This window comes from Macaca mulatta, chromosome 2 (assembly GCF_049350105.2).
Source record: "Macaca mulatta isolate MMU2019108-1 chromosome 2, T2T-MMU8v2.0, whole genome shotgun sequence".
NCBI lineage: Eukaryota > Metazoa > Chordata > Mammalia > Primates > Cercopithecidae > Macaca > Macaca mulatta.
The window spans coordinates 113975646-113998981 of NC_133407.1; the positions used below are offsets into that span (position 1 = coordinate 113975646).

General features: G+C 55.9%; 2 protein-coding genes across 9 annotated transcripts in view; both read right to left on the reverse strand.

Moving 5' to 3' along the window:
* Positions 1–7696, reverse strand: part of CACNA2D2 (calcium voltage-gated channel auxiliary subunit alpha2delta 2) — a 140540-nt gene extending 132844 nt beyond the window's left edge. For all 8 annotated transcript variants that reach the window (XM_077992840.1, XM_015130839.3, XM_077992837.1 and 5 more), the window contains exon 1: positions 7267–7696. In XM_077992840.1, coding sequence (XP_077848966.1) covers positions 7267–7481 — 215 coding nt within the window. In that variant the 5' untranslated portion in view covers positions 7482–7696. The remainder of the gene's footprint in view (positions 1–7266) is intronic.
* RASSF1 (Ras association domain family member 1) overlaps positions 1–23336 on the reverse strand; it is a 274834-nt gene that overhangs the window by 166614 nt on the left and 84884 nt on the right. The window lies entirely within an intron of this gene.

Below are 23336 nucleotides of genomic sequence, written 5' to 3' on the forward strand. Positions count from 1 at the left end.
CAAATACCATTCAATTTGCAAAAATTTGAATTACAAGGACGCAGCCTCTGTTTCCTTTGCAGACTGTCACCACGCCAGTTGGTAGAAGATCAAACTTTCCAGCTCAGCCTTAACTCAGGCTGTTTCTAACATAAAAGTTTGCAAAACACTGTTCCTAACAATCAGGATGCTTTATTTCCTACTGCCAGTGTTTGCCCAGACGAGCCCTGGCATTAACCTCAAAGGCGGGTGGTGAAGGTGGGCACTAGGAGCCCATTCTGGCCACAGAGATAAACAACATGTGTGCCTGCACTACATAGGCTCCCAAGCACATGCCCACATTTGAATTCATATGCACACACACGCACACACCCACTACTGCCTACACAAGAATGCCCGTGCACACACACCTACACAACATGCATCCATGTTTGAGTACAAACACACGCACACAAGTGGGTATAGGCACAAGCATGCTTAGATATGAACACATCTGACACATGCACACACACGAACACACAGGTGTAGACACGCCCACATACAAGCTGACATGTGCACACAGGCAAAGGCAAGGGCCAAGCACAAGAGGAAAGACTCACAAACCACAAGTGGGTCCCAAGTGCCTGTAGGGCCTGGATGGGAGCTGGGTGCTATGGATGAGGGGACAGTGGCTAGCACTTGGAGTGCAGGCCCAGCTGGACTGCAAATCCCCCTAGATCCAGTCGGGATCCACATGCCCTTATCACAGACTCCCTAGGGCCAGGCCCATCCCTCACGGTCTGTCACACCCCAACCCTATGTGGCAGTACAGCCATGGAAGCCCTGTTTTACAGAAAAGGCTCCAAGACCCAGAGAGGCTGTGGAAGTTCCCAAGGTCACACAGCTGTTGAGAGGTGTGGCAGAGTCTCAGTGCACAGGAAGAGGGGGCTTGTTCAGAAAGAACTAGCCAGCAGGGAAGGCAGGCATCAAAGGGGAAGAAAGAGGCCCAGGGTCTAAGGGGTGGGGGGGAGACAGGCAGAGGGAGTCACTTCTCACCCTTTTCACCCACCCCTTCCCCTTTCTTTAATGAGGATCATTTCCCTGGTGGGAGAGATGGATACTGATCAGCAGGAAAGGCTTCCCATGCCCCTCCCTCTCTGCTAAACAATTAGGCTGATCAGAGCTCAAAGTGGGTCAATCTGAAAAGCAGCCATGAGACACCCAAGATATGGCCAAAGGAGGACGGGAGGTCCAGGTACCCTCGCACTGGAAGAGATAAGGCCCAGCGGCCACAGCTAAAGCAGGGCGTGGTGAGGGGCAGGAAGACCCCAGATCTGTCTTCTTAGGGCACTGGAATGTCAGAGTTGGAAGGATCCTGGAAGAGAGGAAACTGAGGCCCAGGGGGAGGAGGGGTTTTGTCCAAGGTCACAAAGTAAGCTACCCAACTGAGAAGATCAGGCTGGGCTTGCCCTTGACAGAGGCCCCCTGACCTAAGATGGGGGCTTTCAGAACTCGTTTGTGAAGATTCTCCCCACCTAATCCCAGCTAGACAGTCTCCTAGTTTGTGAGGCTCTCCCCTCACCAGGCTCAGTCACGGGTAACAGTGGTGGCTGGGGACCCAGCAGGGCCAGACCAGATCCAGAAGGAAAAGCACTGTGGGGGCCCAGGTGAGACGAGCGGGACCAGGACCAGGAGCACCAAGCCAACAGCCTGAGTCTTACGGTGGCAGGGCAGGGCTTGGCTGAGTCTGCCCCTTAGGTCCTGACCGTATGTAGACTTGAATGACAGAACCTTGACTCCTTTAGGGAGGCACCAAGAGACCCCTGTGGGGACCCTGCAAGCCAGCAGGGCCATCTCAATCTCTGTGGTCACCTGCACTGCCCCCTCCTTCTGCCCTTAGCCACAGGCAGCTCTGGAGGCTCTTCAGGTTACACAGGACAAGAGAAGAAGGGAAGGGAAAAAAAGCAAAAACCACACACACACTTCCCTCGGGGAATACGAATATTGATTCTGTAGCTTCTTGTTTAGACAGTAGGCACCAGAAAAAAAAAAAACAAAACCTGACATGAAGAGAATCTTCCCAGTTGGCTGGAGGGCTGTAGCCAGCAATGGGAAAGCCCCTCACCCTCAGCATGTCCTCCCTAGGCCTGAGGCCTGCAGCCCAGTCACTTAAAGACAAGGCACCAGGTCTGGAGGCAAATCTCTGCATGGGAGTGGGGTAGGTGGCTGGAAGGGGGAAGAGAGGGAAAGACCACTCCTATCCTACAGGTAACATCACACTGCCAAACAGGGCTCAGGCCCACCTGCCTTGACTCCAAACCTCCACTGCCCCTTGGAGAGTTTCCTAGCAACGAGCCCTTGAACGCTGGTTCCCAAAGCCCCCAAGTCCCACCCGTCCAGATGGCACGAGGCCCCCCAAGCATCTATAAGATCCTAGCCCTGTGAAGTCCCCTCAGACCTGGCAAAACTGCCAAGGGACTAGAGAAGCCAGCCTCAGGTTTCCACGAACAACCCCTAGCCCCACCCCCACCTCCATGACCTTTCTCTCCGGAATCAGACTGGAATCTGGAGAAGGAAATGGCATCTCATCTCAAGATGAAGCCCTTCCTGTCCTCCACCTCTCCACACAGAGCAGGCCTGGCCCATAACTCAAAGCTCGGGGAAGGAAAGCTCTGGGCTGGGGGTGCTCCATGATGGCCTGTGTATACGTGGGAGGTAGATGGAGGTCAGCACTGGGGCTATAAGCACTGGGGCTGGCAGGGCAGCTTCGTGCCAAGGAAGGCCCCTCAGGGTTGCCTGAGACCCAGAGGAGGAAAGAGAGACAGATGGGGCAAAGTCACAGCTGGAAGCCCCAGGCCCAACTCTCACATCCTAGGCCTCTTCATTTTCTTCCCAAAGATTCAGGCTTCAAGCCCCCCTCCACTTCCTGGGACCACTGCCCAGATGTCCCTAGCCCTCTGGCTGGGCAGCCAAGTGTCTGACACATCCATCCTTTCCCAGCCCTGCCTCTCATGGTTGTGGGCTTTAAGCAGGTCCCTTCATTTCTCTGAGGTCAGTCTCCCCATCTGGAGGATGGACATGACCACGGGCTCTGAGATCAAGGCACTAATGTGGTTGAGGGGACTGGCCTGGGCTCAGTAAGGGAGATCACCTTTAGCCTAGTGATGTCCCCCACCACAGTCAAGCTGTGTTGCAGGGGGTGAGAGAGGGAGGTGGCCCAGTGTCTTCCTCAAGGAGGTAGAATCTGACGTGGGTGGGCACAGCCTGATAGAGTGGCACAGCCCAGAGCTGGGATGGGAAGGCCTCTGGAAGGTGCAGGTGTGAGACCTTGAAGGAGGGGATCTAAATCCGAGAAAAGAGCACAGTCATGGCAGGGCAGCATGAGCAAAGCAGAGAGACAGGTGGCCACCCAGCCTGTGGGAGCCCTGGAGACTGGCGAGTCTCGCAGTGAGACTGGCTACCGCACGGCTGCAGCATCTGGGCTTAATGCTAATGTTAACAGTGGCAGCCATGGCACCTGATGGAGCCCTCCCTGCCCACTAGAGGCGGCATTGTCTCTTGTTAATTCTCACCACCAGCCTCTTAAGCAGATTCTATCATTTCAATTGTGGAAACTAAGGCAAGGTCATCCCAATGGAGCCTGCAAAGTCTACAACTGACACCCAGCATGTCCCCAAACTACATCCTCCCAGGAGCTGGCAGTGTCCACCCATACACATCCAAGGTGCCAGAAGCTGGCAGTGCCCACCTGCACACAGGCAGAAGGAGAAGAGGATACTCTCTGCAGAAGTCCACTTAGAGGCCAGCTTCACTCTGGAGTCAGTCTCTCTATGAGGACATGAGTGTGACAAAGAATCTGGAGTGAGATTCACCTGCAGACTGTGAGGGGATTCATCCTATAATGAGCTTCCTCCTTTCTCAGGGGTTAGCCTGGCACAGTTGACCAAAAGGAGGTGCCTGATAAAGATGGAGTCCAGGGGAACAGCAGCCAAGGGTCCCCCCAAAGTCCTCCACACCAGAGGGCTGTGGGCACCTGGCAGCTCTGCATCTCAGTGATGGCAGCAGCGGCTGGGAAGCCTTACCCCTCCCTCCTGCAAAAGCTGCGGCAGGTTGTTGGGAAGATGGGGGACCCAGATGTGTGATGCTGCCTCCCTCCAACAGGGAGAGCCACAGGGAGGTGGAGACAGGGGCTGGAAGGCCCAGACAGATACACGTCACCCACCATTAACCATAGCTAGACTGACGCATGCCCTGTTGTAGGCACTGCTCCCCATGTGTCCACTCAGGAGAGGAGCACGTACTCTGGTTGCCATTAATCTGCTGGTGGTTCAAACCCCTCAGGCCCCTCACTGCTTCTGCCCACCCTCAGAGGCAGGGAGACACTAGCCAACACCATCACTGGAGCAGAGCTGGGCTAAGAGGGTACAGTCAGGTGGGCCAGCTTAGCCGGGTGCTCCACCCAGCACTCAGCCGGGACTCCACAGAGCAGGGGACAGAGAAACCCGGGGGCCCCAGAGAACGGGGCACAGAAGCCCAGCAGAGAGGACAAAAGCAGCAGGCAGGGAAGGATAGGTACAGCTTGATGAAAGACTCGAAGAAGGAGGACAGGGGAGAAGGGAGGGAAAGACACAAGGGGAGGCAAAGCAGTGAGGGCTGCCCCTCAGCCAGCGGCGGTGGCCTGATGTTGGGGAGGGCATAACTGGAAAGAGGAGGAGGCAGGTGAAAGGTGTGCTCAGACTCAGGCCCCCCACACCCAGCCAGACAAGTGCACACACGTGTGCATACATGCGTGCACACATGTAGCCTCCTCCTTGTTTGAAACTCTGAATCAAGGTCCAGGTAAGGTGAGAGAGCCCACCCCCTCCGCCCCCAAAAAATCCCCTGAAGCCCTGTCCTCCCTTCAGCGGTAACCCCTCTGCCCTTCTCAATCCAGCAGCAGCCTTGGTCCATTTTGCCTGGTGGGCAGAGAGCCATGCTGCCAGAGAGCCATTACAGAAATCACAGTTAGCGGACCCCAAACCCACACGTGCTTAAAATCCAGTAGCTTGTGAAGCTGGGCCTCTTTGCACTGGCAGACACTAACAAGAAAATGACTTTCTCATTGAGGGCCTTCCCCACTGAGGGGTTGTCACTCCAGTGCCATGAAGCTGGGTTCCACTCTTCTCCTTGGAAATCCACCTGTATCAAAGTGTCATCGCAGCCTGGTCACACTGACCCAGCAGAAGGTTCTGGAAGGCCACCCATCCCTGAGCAACCCCACAGAACCTTCTGGCCCCAACGACAGCCTAAACCTTTCTTATCAGTTCAACAAAAGCACCAGTTCCACTGGCCATGGTCATGTGTGGGGAGCTTCAAGATTCCCTCCCCTTCCTCCCTCCAAGGATCAATGGGCATCCTCGTCTGCGGGACCAGGGCAGCTGAAGGGCGCTGGCTGTCACAGCAAACCCTCTGTGTCGTTGTACCATTAGTCACCTCCCCCTGGACCCTCAGAGCGGCACAGACCCCACCCCACCTCCACCCTCATTCTCTAATTATGGTTTTCAAGACATGTCCCAAACCCTCAAATTAGCTCCAACTATATGGACAAGAAAAGAGCGTCCAGCTGGAAATGTGCCACTGCTGTCACACCCGTCTCCCCATCTTCTGGCTGGGGACAGAGGGACAGGTGTCTACTCTGGTCGGGGTCTCACATCGGCCTTCTAGAGACTCGTGCAGGCCCAGAAGCCATCTGACCAACTGCACGTTGCAGGGAAAGGGAGTGAGGTCGGGTGAGGTGGAAAAAGACATCTACTTAAACCTTCACTCAAGGAGCTATGAAACGGCTAAGAAAAAAATAATTGTGGCTTGGATCGTGCTAGGCTTTGAGGAAGAAAGAACAACAACAAAAAAATGCTTTTGCTCTTTTTAAGCACTGTGATTGAAGCCCATTTCCATCACAGCAAATGAAAGACAAAAATGCACCCACCAGCCCTGAACTTCCATACGATTACTTTCTCCCTGGGCACCCCCCCCACACACACACATATGAAAAATCCAGACAGTTGACAGAGGACACGTCCGTGCAGCACCTGTAATTTGCCAACTGATCACCCGCCTGAGCACAGCCAGGCTGTGCTGATGACAAGACAGAGAGAGAGACCCAGAGAGGCGCTTTTCCTGAGTTTGTTTTTCCCTCATCTTAGAGAGCCTACGAGCCGGAGTCGGCAGGTTTTGTAGCAGAACCAGGGGCTCTTACCCTTGGGCAGAGCTGGTCTAAATGACGCAGAGCCAGCCTCTCCCTTTCCCTGAAGCCAGACCCTTCCCCTTGGCCACCAGCAGCCCGACGACTCATGCCCCAATCTCCAGGCCAGGACACTAGTGAAGAAGTCCAGGGACAGGTGGCTCCTCAGACCCGGAGACAGATAACAGAAGCAGGGTGGTCACCGTGCCCCAAAGGGGTGTCTGGGCACTGACATAGGGCTGAAGCACAGTGTCAGGAAACTGATATGTCCTAAAGGCCACATGCACTGAACATCCACTCCCAGCCCCAGACACATCGGGCTAAGCTCACCGGGAGGAGGCAACACGAGTTTGCTGGCTCTTGGGGAGGAGGAGAAGGCTCAGAAGGACCAGAAAACCTGCGGAAGCTGGCAGAGCCAGGAGAGGCTATTATCCTGTTGGCAGCAGCAGCAGGCGCAAACAAGGGTCCTTCCCACCATTCACCTCCGCCCGGACCCCAACGCCTTCACCTCCCAACTGGGCTTTCCAGGGGACTCTCTCCTCAGGTAGAGGGGGGACCAAGAACAGGGGACACTGCCTCTGTGGTACCGGCCACAGCAAGAAGGTGCTTGCATCCTTGGCATACAGATCCCCACTAAAGGAAAAGGCCCTTGAAGGCAGGTGTGGAGATGTCCCTCACCTCTGGCTGTAAAGCGCCGGGTTCCCACCAGGGAGGGAACGTGGGGCAGATGCGCGGCTCCAACTCCGCCGGACAGGGGTCGCTGGCCGCCCCCTCACCCAACCCGGGTTTCTCTCTCACCGGGTCAGCGGCAGGGGAATCAGCTGACAAGCTCGGACCCCCCTCCCTACGCCTCCCGGGGCTTGAAGATCTTGCGTTGCCTCATTTGGGGGATTTGGGGGAAGCAGGGGCACCACGGGGAAGTTTCGCGACGCAGCCAGAGCGCCTGGACCGCTGCTGCCAGCCTTCGGGGCTTGGGGCTGCCGCCCCCGGGCACAGCGGGCAGCCGGACTCAGCGCCTCTGCCCTGGCGCGGGGCGCAGGGAAGGAGCAGCGCGGACCGGGGGGCAGAGCGGGGCGCAAGCCACTTACGTGTGCTGCTGGGGGAAGCTGTAGGCAGAGGCGCCGGGGGCGGCGAGCAGCGGTAGAAGCAGCAGCGGCGACAGCAGCAGCCACAGCGGGCGCGGGGGCCCGGACGCCGGGCGCCGGGCGCCGGGGCCGGGCTGGGGGCCGCAGCCCGGCCAGTGGCACGCAGTCTGCGCTGGGCCGGGCCGAGAGGCGCCGCAGGTCCGAGCCGGCACCGCCATGTTTCCATTCAAGATGCGGCGCCGCGGGGAGGGGGGGGCAGTGGCGGCGGCGGCCGCGGGGTGGGGGGGCGCGGGCGCGGGCGGCGGGCGGTAACTCGGCCTCTCCTCCGCCGCCGCCTTCTCCGCGCGGGGCCTCCGGAGCTGCACCGGCCGGCCGCAGCGCCTCTGCGGGCTGCGCGCTGCGATCTCCCTACAGCGCTGGCTCCAAGCGCTCTGAGCGCCCGGCCCGGGACCTGCGCTCAAATAGCAGCCGCAGCCGACCTGCCGGCGCCGCCCTCTTCTCTGCCTCCCTCCCGCTTCCCCGGCCGGCCCGCCCCCGCGCGCCCCCGCCGCGGCCACGCGCCCACCCGCGCCCGCGGCCGCGCGCTCCTCGTCCCCGCGCAGCCCGAAGCCTGCCCTACTGACTTGGGCGTCCTGCGCCCCAGCCGCTGTCCGAGGCCCCGGGTGCGACCCCGCCCCCACGCCTCAGACCGCTCTCTCTCCACCCAACCCGCGGGAAGAGACCCGGGCCCCGCGGCCCAAGGCAGGAGCATATTTGACCTTTCTGGGGGCTCGACCTTCAATAGGCTTAAGGCCCGGAGTCACAGGTTTAATGGTGGAGTGACAGCTTCAGCGGAGACCAGAGAAGGAGGCATGCTGAACTCAACAGCCCCCGTGGCCCTAGCTATCTTCAACATTTCTCTCTGTTGGGGGCTTGAACGCCCGGCTGCTGGCAGAAAGGGCCTGGACCTCCTGGTTCCCTAAGCAGAAACCTGGGCCCGGCTGTACGGTTGTTGGGGACTGGGGACGCGGCAGGATGCAGCCCTCTGCAGCCACTTGCTTCGCTTCCCTGGGCTGAACAGGCACTGTGTGCTGGCCGGTCCCAAGCCCCAGCTCCCGGGGTTTGCACAGCCTCTTATTTAGATTCTTCCAGAGCCAGGAAGCTCATGTCTGCACAACCCAGTCCTTTCTGTCCTGGAGGCCCCTGGCTCTTCCCTGCTGTGGGGAGAAGACTGGGGCTAGTGTCAACCTTAACTCCACAGCTTGTGGCCCTGTCAGAGTCTCAGTGTCAGAGTCTCAGTGTCCTCGCTTGTGAATGCTTGTGTGGGTGCCCACTCCCATTTCCAGGATGAAGTGAGAATGGGGAAAATCGCTTGGTAAACTGAAGCATTCAAAATGAGGGAAGACCATCCCTAGGATTCTATTGAAGTTGCTCTGGAACCCAGCTCTGCCTCTGGTGCAAATAGGATGAGAGAATGCTCCCCACCAATTTGACACAGGGCAGGACCCCCTCAGCAATAACTGCCCACAGACCTGGCCTATCACGAGGAATGAGGGATAGTAACCAGCTGGGCAGGATGTTTCAGAAACATCCAGACGCCCCACCTCATGGTATCAGTGGCTCTCCTGTCACCCACTCACAAGTCAGCCCAAGGAGGGCTTGCAGTTGAGAGGGAATAGTAGCCCCTGGACAGAAAAGGGTAGGGGTAGGGGCTGGAAATAGGGCCCAAGACGACCTTCCCTTGCTGCCTAGTCCTGCCTTGGCTCCTCCAATCCCAGCAAACCAGGGCTTGACAGGGAACAGTTCCTTCATTTCTTGGAGTGTCCTCCTTCCTTGACCTGAATGAGCCTTCAGGGGCCAGACTGAGGTTTGCCAGCGATCCCAAACCGTGAGACCCCAAAAACAGTATCAGAGGAAGGCAACACAGGGACCAGGGGCCTGGTGAACAGGTGGAACCTGATGGACTATGGGAGACGATAGTCCAGCTCTATGGGGGAACAAGCAGGGTCCTCACTGAGCCAGTTGCCCCCCAACCTCTGGACACAATGGGAGGGCAAGGGGGCAGGGGATTCTGCCCAGGAGTCGACAAGCGTGAGCTAAACAGCCACTCTCCCAGCCCCGCCTGCTGAGACCTGTCCCCAGCATCTCTGTCTTCCTTATGCCCAAGGTAGGGCTGGCCTGTGATATCCTCTCTTACCTGCTTGCTGGACAAATACTACCTGTGCCCGTGGCCCTAGGGGACCAGCATAAAGGACATCATTCCTCTTGGGTGCCCTGTCGGGGGCGGGTGACTTCCCAAGGCAGACTCTGCAGTGGCCTGAGAAATGTGAGGGCCAACCTCCCTGCCCTCCAACACCAGGGTAGCAGCACTATCCCCAAAGTGCCCAGGCCATCAGGCACATGGAGTCAGTCTAGGAACAGTGGGTGGGTTTTGGCAGTTGGGCATTTCAGTTCTAGCCTCCACAGATGTGCACCTAATTGAGGCCGCTGGCGCCAAGGGAAAGGCGGGAGATTTTGGTTGACAGACTGTTAAAGGAAGACAAATAAGGAGGGGAGGTAATTAAGAGTAAACGAGTGGTAAGTGTTTACGCATTACAACTTTTGAGGCTCACAACATCCTCGGCCCTCTTGGCGGCTGGCTACAGCCACACATTAAGATCTTAGGAGAAAAATTTGAACCTTCACAAGGAATAGGGGGACTTCCATGGCAGGCACATTGGTAAATTGGGTAGGAAAGGCCTGGGGCTGCCCACCTGGCCCAAGTTGCCTGTGCTGGAAGACGTAGGGTAGCAGGGGCAGGTGAAGCTGCAGTAAGCAGAGAGGGCCCTGGCTCTGACAGGGGGCCTGGTAGGTGCCAGCTCAGCAGGTCAGAAGAGACTGACAAAGCCATAGGGAGAACCTACTATGTGCCAAGCAGGCCATGGGCTCAGTTGTGCCACTCGAGGGAAGAGGAAACCCATCAGGAACATCCAGGATGCCTGTGGAGGCAAGATTCTCGCCCTAGCCTGCCTCGTATCCAGTCGCACATTTTACCAACAGGCTGGACAGCTCCTTATTCAGAAAAAAACTCCTGCCTCAGACTTTACTCCTGCAGTTCCTCCTGCCTGGAACACCCTCTTTTGCCTCTACCATTTGAACTCAAGATATTTACGAGCCCATTAATACACTTATACCAGGAAGCCTTCCTGGGATACTACTACCCCCAACTGGATGGGCCTCCTCCTCTTGGTCCTGTCCCTCTGCTTCCTGCCCCAGCCAGTAGTATGCTGTGGCCTCTGCCTTGGGTTCAGAAACACACCTGCACTCTGGACTCTTTTTTTTTTTTTTTTTTTTTTTTTTTTGAGACGGAGTCTCACTCTGTCGCCAGGCTAGAGTGCAATGGCGTGATCTCGGCTCACTGCAACTCCAACTCCCTGGTTCAAGCAATTCTCCTGCCTCAGCCTCGTTAGTAACTGGGATTACAAGCACCCGCCACCACACCCAGCTAATTTTTGTATTTTTAGTAGAGGCAGGGTTTCACCATCTTGGGCAAGATGGTCTTGAACTCCTAATCTCGTGATCCACGCACCTTGGCCTCCCAAAGTGCTGGGATTACAGGCATGAGCCACCATGCCCAGCCCACTCTGGACTCTTGTCAAGCTGAGCCCTGAAGGTCCCTAGTCCTTGTCACTCCCTCCAGGCCTCAAGCAGTGCTTAGCCATGGGAGGGCCCAGGAAGTCTTGACATATAGAATCATTTGGGGCCAGGCATGGTGGCTCATGCCTGTAATCCCTATCATTACAGGAAGCCCAGATGGGTGGATCACCTGAGGTCAGGAGTTCAAGAGCAGCCTGGCCAACATGACGAAACCCCATCTCTACTAAAAATTAAAAAATAAAATAAAATAAAAATTAGCTGGGTGTGGTGGCCGCCGCCTGTGGTCCCAGCTGCTCAGGAGGCAGGAGAATCGCTTGCACTTGGGAGGCAGAGGGTGCAGTGAGCCGAGATTGTACCATTGCACTCCAGCCTGAGCAACAGAGCAAGACTTTGTCTCCAAAAAAAACAAACAAAAAAAAGAATCATTTGATGGCATGTGGCATGTCAAGGAGCCCAGGGGTGTGCCCAAGAAGGGTGGTCTGGCCTGGGCATGAGGTGTGTCAGCTTTGATATCAGACATCACAGGTTGTGTAAGCAAGTCATTTTGCCTCTGCGAGCCCACTTCTTCATCCATATAGTGGGAGACACCCCATGTGGCAGGGATAGTCTGAAGACCCAAAACATCTAACACCCTGAGGGAAGACTTGGTACTCAGCAAGGGCTTAGCGAAGGGGAGACAACAGACTCGGCCATCCCAGCCATCCCCAAGAAGGGCAGGCCCTGTATGCAGACAGACAGGGAAATACTCCTGGAAAAGGGGGAGGGATTCCAGCTCAGTCTTGCAAGGTGAATAGGTTGGGATGGGCATATTAGGGAGGGGAGGAGGGGACATTCTTTTGGGTGAGCATGACTTGAGCCAACATTTGCCCTTCTGAGCCCTGTTTACCCAGCTCTGCCTCCACCTGGGCCCGTTGAACTGGCTCCAGCCTTGGCCAGTGGTCTGTTGTCCCTGCCTCTTTCAGCCTACTCTAACATACCTATTCTCTGCCTTCTTTGGGCTGTACTCCGTGGTCCCCAAGGGTCCCCAGCTGGGATTCATTCCACATGTGGGCTGACTACCAGCACTTGCACCTGCCAGTGGCTGCCATGGCTAGCCCATCAGTTCCTTGCAGATACCCAGAGATGCAATGCTCCCCAAAATGCCCCTGTCTGAGCATGGTGCAGATGCTTAGTGGCCTCCAGATGCAATCAGGCAGGACCCTACCTCTGGACATGTCAATAATTTTTCAAGGATCCTTGGCGCATTATCAACCGATAGGCAGTTTAGTACCATTTACTGTAATGTATAGAAGGGGCTGGAGTTTAACCCTTTCAGGCATTGCAAGCTATCACTACCTGCACATCAAAGTTAGAGCCAAGTCCCAGGTTATAAACAGTCTGAACCTATAGGACCTCCTCATTAGAAAGAGGGGAAACTGAGGCCTGGAAAGGGGAGGAGACTTGCCTGAGGCTGCCCAGTGGTCAATGTAGATCAGAGTGTGGAGCTTTGAGTCTGGAGACCTGGGTCATCATCCCAGATCTATCTCCCTATGAACAAGGATAAGCCAGTCAGAGCCCCCAAACCACATGTCTTGATGTCCCCACCCTGGCCTCTGAAGGGAAGCCCATAACCCAGCATTGGGCCATGGGGAAACCATGCCTCCCTGTACTGCAGTGGAAGCCCCCTGGTTAGACCTCCATCATCCCAAGAGTCACGGAACTCAGATTATTTGAGCAAGGGAGGATGCTGGTTAATTGAGTAGGTTCTAGCAAGTATAAGAGGCTTGATCCTTGGCCCCTGGGAGCTCCCCATTTGGTGGGGCAATGTGATACACAGGAAAAACATGGTGAGTACCTCAAACCACATATAATTACACCATGTCGGGGAAAAACAGCAAGTGGTCCCTCAATGTTCTGAGGAGGCCCAGGTGATCAGGGAAGGCTTCCTGGACAAGAGGACCTTGAAACTGGCACACAAGGGTAGGAAGGGCTTGGACAAATGGATGGCTGGAAGTGGGAGAAAAGAGTGTCCCTGGCAGAGGGTCAGAGCAAAGGCCTGAGACAGAAGTGAGCTGGCCCTCTTCCCTGGGGACAGGCACAGCTCCCCTGGGGTGTGTATGCCTGAATAAGTGAGCTCCTGGCAGAGGCAAGGAGAGAGGTGGTATAGCCTCACAGGCAGCATGGGGCAAGGCTCAGCTGGGCAGTATTAGGACAGGACAGCCTGCTCACTCCTGCATCCAGGACTCCAGGACCCTGGGTGGCTTCATCCTTAGAGAAGGAGGAGAAACAAGTTGATCATTGGTTGTGTGAGCACAGGGAAGCTCGGCCTCACCTTCACTGCCTCGGCTACTCTCAGAAAACTCAGGTCCTCCCAGCTTCAATAGCTTCAATAGATGGAGATAGGCACAACTGCTCAGCTAGAGGATCTGCTCCCACCGGAAGCCCCTGCCTCAGCTGTTCCCATTGCCACTAGCAGCTGCTCCAGACAGTCTGGAGTTTTCTTCAGAGAGGTCAGGATCAACCTACTCATTTTATAGATGCAGAAACTGAGGCCCATGGAGGGGCAGGGCTGGTCTCAGGCTTCCAGGAAGCAAAGAGACACAGGCTCCCGGCTAAGGTCTAAGTTCCATCCTCTGTACCTGGTCCCAGTCACTGGGGTCTTCAGAGCCCTCAGAACCCTCTTTGAGAGGACCCTGGCCCAAACATCTGTGCAGGGGAGGAGGAGGCCCCTTGGTGCCACCCGTGTCCCACGTGCCTTGATACGTGTAGTGCAAGGGCCCAGAGCTGGTTTGCCCCTCCCCTAAGGCCTTCATCCCGCTCTGGCAGGAGAAAATGAGGACAAATAAAAGAGAGAAATTCTCCCTTCAGAAGAGCATTAGGTGTCTGAATGGCTTCCAAATAAATAAAAATCTCCTCAGAGCCCCCGGCCAGCACTGACAGCAGCTCTAACTCCCCACAAGATGTGTTTTTCTGCCTCCAGGTGGAAGCGAAGAGTGTCGGTGGTAGGCTAAGCCAGGCTGTAACAAGGCAGCCTTCCATCACTGCCCAACATCCCATCAGCGCCTCAGTGGAATGGCCATGGCAAATTGCCTCCTCTGATAGCTGCTCCTCAGGCCAGTCAGAGAAGGGTGAGAAGCGGGACCAGCCTCCCCCACCAAGGGGGTTCAGGGAGAGCTTCCTGGGCGGTTCCCTTCCCTGCCCAAGGTTGAGATCCGGTTGTCAGTAATTCTGAAGACAACTGTCCCTAACTTACTCATTTTGCAACTGAGAAAACTGAGGCACAGAGGATTTTGGTGACTTGCTGAATGAAACGAGAGGGCCAGGGATGCATCTCATGAATAAGTCAGCTCTGCCAACTGTGTCAGGAATGAGGGGTCTGCTTCCTGAGAGGAGGCTCCCTGAGGGCAGGGCCACACCTCATGCCATCCACCTTCCTGTTGGTAACAACAGAAGGCACTTGAGTGACTGCCCTAAGTACGGATGGATGTGAAATGGCAGGAGAGATCAAGGCTGTAGACCCAGTGAAGTATCTTCTTCAGCACACAGGTGGGGGAAGCCACTGAGGAAAGTCCTCAAGTCTTTTGCTTCTGCAAAAAGCACCTCTTGACTTCTGCTCATCAACTCCTTAGGGAATTAGCCTCTGCTAGGCCGCTGTGGGGAAGGCAGGACCTGGCTCTACCATCACTTAATTTAACTGATGGCTGCTGTTCCTGTGAGGGGAAGTTAGCACTCCATTTGTTGAACCTGGAAGATGAATGAAGCTAGGTGGTTCTTGGAACCTGCAGGGGAGGGTGGCGCTGTGTGGGGTGGAAGCAGGGCCAGGAGGAGCATCATGTCATGGGAGTCTGGAGGGCTTGAGAGGCAGCCCTGCTGCATTTGGTGAGGCGCCTGCCTCCTGGGGGTGCTGGCACTCAGGCCCCTCCACCTGAGTTTCTTGGATACCGGGCAGGGAGGGGAAGGGACGCTCTCAGCCAATAATCAATCCAGCTTTCCTATTAGCACGGGTGTAGATCTCTCCACCCCAGCATCATGGCCCCATCTGCAGTCTTCATTGCTCTCCCTAGAGCTGGGGCCTTTGAGACCTCTGCCTGTTTCCAGGTCCGAAGTGAGCTAGGGTGGGGGAGCAGAGAGCAAGGAGGCGTGGGGCTCCTCCCCAGCTGGTTGGAGTAACCTAAGGATGTAAACGCTGGAGGAGCCCCTCTCAGTCTGGATCTATTGCCCCAGAAGCCAGGCCACCAGCCTTAGACATACTCCAAATGGAGGAGGGCATTTTCCAGCCCAGGCCTCCATAAAACCTTCAATGCTGCTGACCCAAGGGGGAAAGGGTAAGCCCCTGCTGTGGAAGGTCATTCTGGATTGGAGGCTACATTGCTGCCTCGGAGGCACAGTTGAGAGATGGGCCCAGGCAGGGCAGGCCGCAGGGCCGGGAGTTCTGGCTCTTCAGGCCACACAAGGCAAAGTGAGCAGGGCTGTCCCTCCCCAGACTTGGTGGAAACACTCCTCTCTCTCATCTGCTAGCATGAAGTAGTACCTAGTTAAGCAAATGCAAGGAGCATCTGCTCAGGATGGAAGATGCAGGCCATGTGTGGTATGGCAGGAAATGAGGACAGGGATGGGAGTTGCGGGGGATAGACAGGACAGGGGCTGGCCTGGGACCATTGCCCCCAGGTGGGCTAGCTGGGGGAGGGGCATCATTGCCCCAAAGGTGTGGGGTGGGGAAGGGGAGGCTGTCCAGGGTACAAGTCCAGAAATGACTATGCCTTGTCGGAATTCTGGGTCCTGTTCCGCCTGGGCCCTGAGTATCTGCAGACAGGAAACATCCTGGCCACTCTGGAGATGACTGAGCGGCAGAATCCCTTTCAAAGGACAACAGGACCTCTGTGGACCCCTTACTCCATTCCATAGTTGGGCAAACTGAGCCTCAGAGGTTTGGGGTAGGCCCAAAGTTACCCAGTAAGCAGTAGAGACCAGGTCCCAGGTCCCCCTGGGTCATTGCTTGGGGCCATCCATGGCCTTGTCTGATGGTTAGAGCTGGCCCATGTTCCCATCCTGGGTGTCTGTTTTCCACTTGCTGATAAGGGGCTTATACTGAGGCCAGCAGAGCAAGGCAGGTGCCAGAACAAATGCAGAGAGCAGAGGGCCCCTTGGTGGCCTAGACAGACCCTACAGGTCTGGGAGCCCCCAAGGCAGAACTAAACCCTCTCTCCTCCCAGAGAGTTTTGCTGGGCTCTAGGGCCCAGAGGGGATGCTTGGGAGGCTGTACCTGCATAGACTAGTGAGAGTCCAGAGGAGAGTGAGGAGGCTTCTACCTACTTACATTCCCACCAGCTGGAACCCCTTACCCTCCCCCCGCCATGGCCTTCCTGAGCCCTGCTTGGCAGCTCCAAAGCACCATCTTGCTGAGGTCTTAATTTCTAAATGAGTGAGGAGGAGCTTCAGGGAGGCAGAGCCAGGGGGGAGGGTGAAGGCTCACTGAGAGAGACCTCAGGGAGGATCAGCATGTGGACTCAGCAGTTTGCAACAAGCCACCAAGGTCTTACCTGAAAATCTAAGCCGGCTGCCATGGGGTGGCTGGGAGCAGGCCATGGACAGGAAAGACTGACAGTAAGTCAAGCATGGAGCAAGAGCGGAAGGTAGAACTCAAACACCAGGGCAGCGGGTATGCCAGGCATGCTCACCCCTCAGAGTGTAGGGCATTATCAAGTGTTGGTGAATGAATAAATGACTATGTAATCATACATCACCTCCATCACACTGGGGCCTGGGGTCAGGCCTGGTATGTGACCCCTGCCAGTCCTGCAGGTCAGATCCCTGGGAATAAGATGAACCCTGGCCGGGCGCAGTGGCTCACGCCTGTAATCCCAGCACTTTGGGAGGCTGAAGCCGGCAGATCACTTGCGGTCGGGAGTTTGAGACCAGCCTGACCAACATAGAGAAACCCTGTCTCTACTAAAAATACAAAATTAGCCGGGCTTGGTAGCGCATGTCTGTAATCCCAGCTACTCAAGAGGCTGAGGCAGGATAATTGCTTGAACCTGGGAGGCAGAGGTTATGGTGAGCCGAGATTGCACCATTGCACTCCAGCCTGGGCAACAAGAGCAAAACCCTGTCTCAAACAAACAAACAAACAAACAAAAACAACAACAAAAAAAGATGAACCCTGCCTTCAGAACTCCATGTAACCTCCTCCCAGGTTGCCCTGCTTTTCCCTGCCAGCCACATCTCTCTGATTAGATTCAGAGCTCCCTGTAAGCCCCAGCCACTCAATGGCCCCCTCTCCCAACACACACGCACACACACTACTGCCATTCTCCTGGACATGCCAGGGTAGCTGCTGCCCATTCAGGCTGGTCTGGCTGCTCGCATAGAAAGCTGGACAGCTCTAGGGTCTTCTTACCCCGGGCTCTGCTCACCCCTCAGGCCCCTAAGCCTGTTCTTGGCAGAGGCTTGGGACCACAGGGACCACACTGTGACCTCTCTGAGTCTTGCTGCAGTATACCCATAAGTAGGCCCCGAGGGGCTGGACCCCAGGCTGGAGTGCCCCTGTTCCCAACCTTCTCTGGGGACTGTATGTTCACTGTACAGAGGAAAAGGGCTTGCCCCAGGTCACTGGGGCTTGTGATTTTCAAGTAAGAATTCCTGATGTTTCCTCCAGAATAATAACTCCCATCACCACTCCCTCCTCTTCAATCCCTTCATCCCCACTTCCTACCAGGAACTGGGCCAGAAGGATGTCTAATTCTCAAAACAGCTTTCCAGGTAGGTAGCATTAGCCCCATTGCCCCATTGGGCAGATGAAGAAACTGAGGCTCCAGTAGTTCTGAGTGGCTTGTTTAAGCCTGGCTGGGAAGCAGCAAAGATGGGCTCCAACTCCCGATCCAGCTCCTCCTGGGTTGATTCATGAGGAGCATATTGTAATCTTTTTTTTTTAGCAAGCCCATTTTATCTCAATATGCAAAACTATGCACATGGCATGCAAATTATTAGAAAAGCTCCCAGGGTGACAGTGCAGGCTTTGAGTTTCACTAATGATCCAACAATTCGGGGGCCTCTATCTCGCTTTAGCTGAGCCTCTCTACTCTGCCTCCCCACCAAGGTACCTCTGGGGAGGGCGTTGCAGGAGAGTTGAAGGTTTGTTGACACATGGCCAGTGAGGTGAGCAGCCTCAGACCCCATGAATGAGGCAAGGGTCTTATGCCCAGCCCCCTTCCTGCCTCCCCTGTCCCTTATTGGACTCCTTGGGGCTCAGCAGAGTTGAACATCTGCACTTTGGTGTGCACGAGGACAGGGGCTGCTTTCTGCTGCCAGAATATAGGAAGGCTTTCTGGAGGTGGAGGAGAAAAGGACATTCCAGATGAAGGGAACACTGGAGAACTAGTAAAAGGTGTCGAGGTAGGATCTGCTCCAGGGAAAGCCAGTGAAGCATTGAAGGTCTGCTACGTTTCGAGGAATGAGGCTTCTCCATGATGAAAGCCCTTTCCACCGGAGCAGGCAGGCCAGGAGGCTGGGAGGCGGGTGGCCAGGTTAGATCCAGACTGCGGCCACAAATCATGGGAGAAATGTCCCATGCGCACAGGGTGGAAAGGACAGTCATCCAGCGCCTTGGCCTGATTCACGGCTAGGGAGGCAGTGGGCATCCACCGGGCCCAGGTAACCTTGAGCTTGTTAGCTAACGTCACTGCACCTCAGTCTTCTTGAAGGTAAAATGGGCTCAGTAAATTCCTCATCTTCCTCTCAGAGCTGCTGGGAGGCAGCTGGGGCCTTCACCCGTTGCTGAATCATAAAGCATTTATGGAAAGGCTGTACCCATGGTGTCCTCCAGACCTGCAGAGGGAGGCAGGGCAGGAGTGCCACCACCACCCCTACACACATCACTCCCCAAGGCGATGAGCCAGGCCTGGCACCTGCCAGACACCCCTAGCCAGCTAGGAACAGAGCCCCAAGCCCAAGGTTAGGGCCGGGCTCAGGGTCCATTTCAGTGATAGGTCAGCAGGGAGGGCAGCACGTGGAGGCCACCCTGCCTGTTTCTGAGGTGCATAGGGAAAGTGGGGTGGTCTGTGGTGAGCAATGGTAGAAGCAGAGTCTCAGAGAGAGAGACTGCAAGACAGACAGACAGACAGGGCCCAGAGGTGGGTGGCTGAGCTCAGTCTGGAACCTTACCTGCTGTTAGAAAGGCCCCAGGAGTGTCTGGTAAATTGATCCGACAGGGGCAGCTTCCAGGTAGGGAGGGGATCCATGGAAGCTGGGTCTACCCCTTTCAGGACACTGGATTTCAAACTGGTTTTAAAGCAACAAGGAATTCTTTTTAAACTAAATTGGATGCAGATCCCTAATATATGGCAGATTGAAGTAGGGTTGTTCTGATGGAGGATGGTCAAGAGTCTCCCAGGACAGAATCAGGGTACATGCCCTGCACTGGAGGTGGTACGGGTGCTGGGCAGAGGCTTATGCCCCTGACAGGGTCTGGACTGTGGTTTCCACTCTCCTAGGACGACCTTGTGAAAAGCCTTTTACAGCCGTGGGCTTCATGTTCTCATCTGCAGAATGGGAGTTCTTGGTACCCCGGCCCAGCTTGCCCCTTAGTTGCCAGAACAACTGTGGGGGTAGAGAGCCCTCTCTCTCAGGCTGCCCCACTTCATGGAGAGGGGGCAGGTATTTATTCATCCTCCCTAAGAACCGAGGTCTTGGCGAACTCATCTGCCTCCCGGCTCAGCTAATTGGAATCACTTCCCCACTTCTCCTCTGCCTCTCAGTAAATTATGCGAATTCCCCCAGTCAGAGGCCTGGGTGATGGACAGCCCTGTCACAGCAGCCTAAGTGTTTAGAGAGCAATTGTTCTGGGGAAGGCTGCCATTCCTCAAGCGTGTGCTGTGCGGGGAGCCACGAGGAGCGCTAGCCCAACCCTGCCGCTGCCCCCGTCCCTGCCCCTGTCCTTGCTCCTCTGCCCGCCCCTGCCCCGCCGCTGCCCCTGCCCAGCCACCAGAGCTTGCTCCGCCCAGCCTGCCAAGCACGGGCTTCCGGTATGTTATCCTTGTCATAACAATCAGAGCAGCCGAGAGGTATTGCTCTTAAACCCTCAACACACATTTTTATAACCTTTCTGTTTAATAAGAAAGAGACAGCTCCAATTAGCTGGGAATATTCTGCCGAAATGGGATTATTTTAAAAGCTCTGGCAATATTATAAAATAGCTTCAGTAAGTGAACAGCTGTTGCCGGGCCCTGCCCGCCATGCGCACTGCGCCTCCCACACCCTCGAATCAGGGCTGGGCCCCTTGCCCATCCCCAGGGGCTCCAGAGTCCCTGAGAACAGTGCTCTGGCCAGCAGCCAGGAGCCCCTCTTCAGGCAGCAGGATGTAAGTTGTGGGTGTGGGGCATAGTCTCCATGGCCCAGACTGGAGGGGAGGGACAGTTCACACCATGCCCTGAGGCTGGACTATGGCCTTGCTGGAGTCCTGCCTGTCCCAGAAAAAGTCATGTGGGGACCCCAGCATCATCTCTAAAAGGCCTGCAGCCTGTTCTGCTGCCCCTGTAGCCTGGACATGTTCCCTACTTTTAGCAGGACTCCCGTCTGCTGCCCAGGCCTTCGCAGCCTCTCCGGCTCTCCAGTCAAGGGGGCAGGGCAGGCTGCTTGTGAATCCATTTCTCCAGATTGTGTGTTCTGAGTCCACTCCCCAGGCCCACCCCTGGGCCAGGTAAGGATGCTACCGAAGGGGTCCCTCCCTCTCCTTCTTGGGGCCAATGCTCATCTCCTCTTTGGCGCCTCCTCCACTCTCCCCAGGGCCCTCTACATTCCTTCTCTCTAGGAGGGGCTGTCTCTGTTTCTTTGCCCATTGCAGCTGGCAGCTTTATCAGTTACTGTGTCTAAGCCCCCAGGGCTGAGAGGCAGGGACCTGGAAGTCCTGGTCTTCCCCCTTTTCCCACGCCTGCTAGCTAAGCTCTGCAGAAAGGAGGCCTCCGCTCCCACCTCCCAAAGCCCTGGGGCTGGATCTTATCCACAGACTCAGCATTAGCAGCTGCCTCACCTGGGCCATTTGAGGCAGCAGACTGATGCCAGCTCCTCCAGGAGCCGGCCCGGCCTCTGTGGGGAAAAGCTGGGGCTGGGGCCTTCTAGGAGGCCCTGGGTCTTCTTTGGCCTGCTGCTTCCTGCCCACTCTGTCCACTTGCCACTTGGCCCACAGCTGTGGTGCCCGCATGGTGCTGGGTCACCCTGAAGGCTCAGGCTGAAGAGTTGATAATATTTGAACAACTTTCAGGGAAGGATACAGTTGAAAGGGACCTCAGAGTCTGGCCCATGGAACGGGTCACTGTATAGTTGGGAAAGCTAAATCCAAGTGAGAGGAAGCTCTGAGGCTATATTCTAAGACAGGATGGGAAGCAGGACTCAAGCTGTCAGCTTCAGCCCTGGTGTTTGACCCTTATTGGCCCTGGCACTGGTAATGATGGGATTTGAACTCTTGGCCCTGGTGTGGTGGAACTAGATGAGCCCTGCCTTAACTGCACAGGTAATGAAAGGTAACTGCCTTCCCTCTGAGGCAGGAGTGGGTGAGGCCCTGCTGTGGGGCTGAGGGGGTGCAGATGGGACTCTGGGTCAGGCTGCTTGACAGGGAGACCCCTGTGGGTACTGTGTGGCAGAACCAGGGCAAGGACTGGGCCAACAGAGGTGCATTGAGGTGCCCAGATACTCCACTCATTTCTCCCACCAAGTGCCCTCCACGCCTGGCCAGAAAATATGGGCATTCAAGGTCTCCCTTGATGCTGCCAGGAAGAAAACCTCATGGCCAAGGGAACAGCTGCTGTGGCCCCAGCCTCACCAGGCCTAGGTCTTAGAGACCCTGCCTGGGGAATGGGAACAATTTTGGGACATCCTTGGGAGGAGACCGCAGCCTGGGAACTGCAGCATGATGCAAATGAACCATGTGCTAAATGGGGAAAAATGAATTTTACACCCAGACAAAGTGACTTTTATCATGTTAACGACCATGGTTTGCTCATCGTGTCTGGCGCAGTGAAATGGGGCCTGTGGATGTTTTTCTTTTAGTTCTGCTTTTAAATGGAGGCATATTCCCCCGCAGAGCAGACAAGCCAAGGCCTTCAGATTGGGATGACAGAAGTGCCTATTCAGCAAAAACAAAACAGAATTTTTTTTTTTTTAATCTTCATCTGTGCCTTCCAGCAAAAATAGAGCTGAGAATGAGGAGTTGGGGTGTGGTGTGAGGAGCCCCGGCCAGGAGACAGGAATGTGGCCCTGGCCAAGCTCATCCTGGTATGGCCTGGGACATGCTTCACCCATTCCCAACCTCAGTTTGCCCATCAGTATCAGGAGTTAGATGGGCTGGAGGCAGACGCTCTTAGGATCAGAGAGCTGCTCTGGCCTGGCCCTTGCTCAGATGTCCATGTCAAGCACATCACACTGGGTATGTCTGAGTCTGGAACTGCCTCCTCTCTCAGACTGGGACTCCCAGGGGGCCAGGCAGGGTGGAATCATTTCGGAATCCATGGTGCCCTCAGCGGCCAGTGCAAGGTCCCACATGGAAGGGGCAGAGATTTTTGCTGATGGAGCCAAGGCTACTTCCACGACATCTGTAAGGAGCATCCAAGGGTGGACTCTGTTGGCCACGTCCCTGAGCACCCCACCCCCACAGACTGCACCCGGCACACATCACTGGCACATGGCAACTCCATATTGTGCTCATCAAGTTTCAGGAAAACACCATCTGATGCCTTGTATAGTTGCCCAGCACAGCACCCAGCTTCCCAGAAGGAGCCTGCGTTGTGTGCAGTGAGGGGCTGCTCATCTAAGGCTAATGAAGAGGACACGAGGCTGGCATATCTGGAAAACCCCTGCCCTGACGCCATGCAGTACTGCTCTGGAAGCCTTGCCCAGGTCAGGCAGGCAGGGCAGAGATCAGTGGACAATCAGCCAGCTCCAGCAGAGGTAATTAATCAATGTTTGGGGCCTTCCATCTGGGAATGCTGTGATCACTGCCACGCCTGTGCTCTGGTGGAAGTCAGGGCCTGGGCCAGGCTGACAGGCAGGGACTCAGATACTGTCAGCACCCTCACTGCCAGCACAAACACCATTGCGAACACTGCCTCTAGCAGTTCAGTGCTGCTGTTCCCATCATGGTCACACTGCTGCCACCCTTATGGTAGCAGCCCATCATGGTCACACTGCTGCCACCCTTATGGTAGCAGCGACTCCCCCGACCCCACCCTGCCTCACCGGGACTCACTATCACCATCCCCACCCACAGTCACCTGTGCTTACTCTTCCCCTACTCAAGACACTTTTACACTGTTCCCACAATCCCAAAAGACACACAGGCAGCTTAGTGGTAGGGAGACCAAGGCACAGAGAGAGAAAGGGCCATGCCACCTAAACAAGAGAGAGAAGCCGGCCCCCTGGCATATAAACTATTGTTGCTTCCATCCGACCCCTCCCCTGTTCCGATATCAGCTGTTCCCAGGGAAGATCCT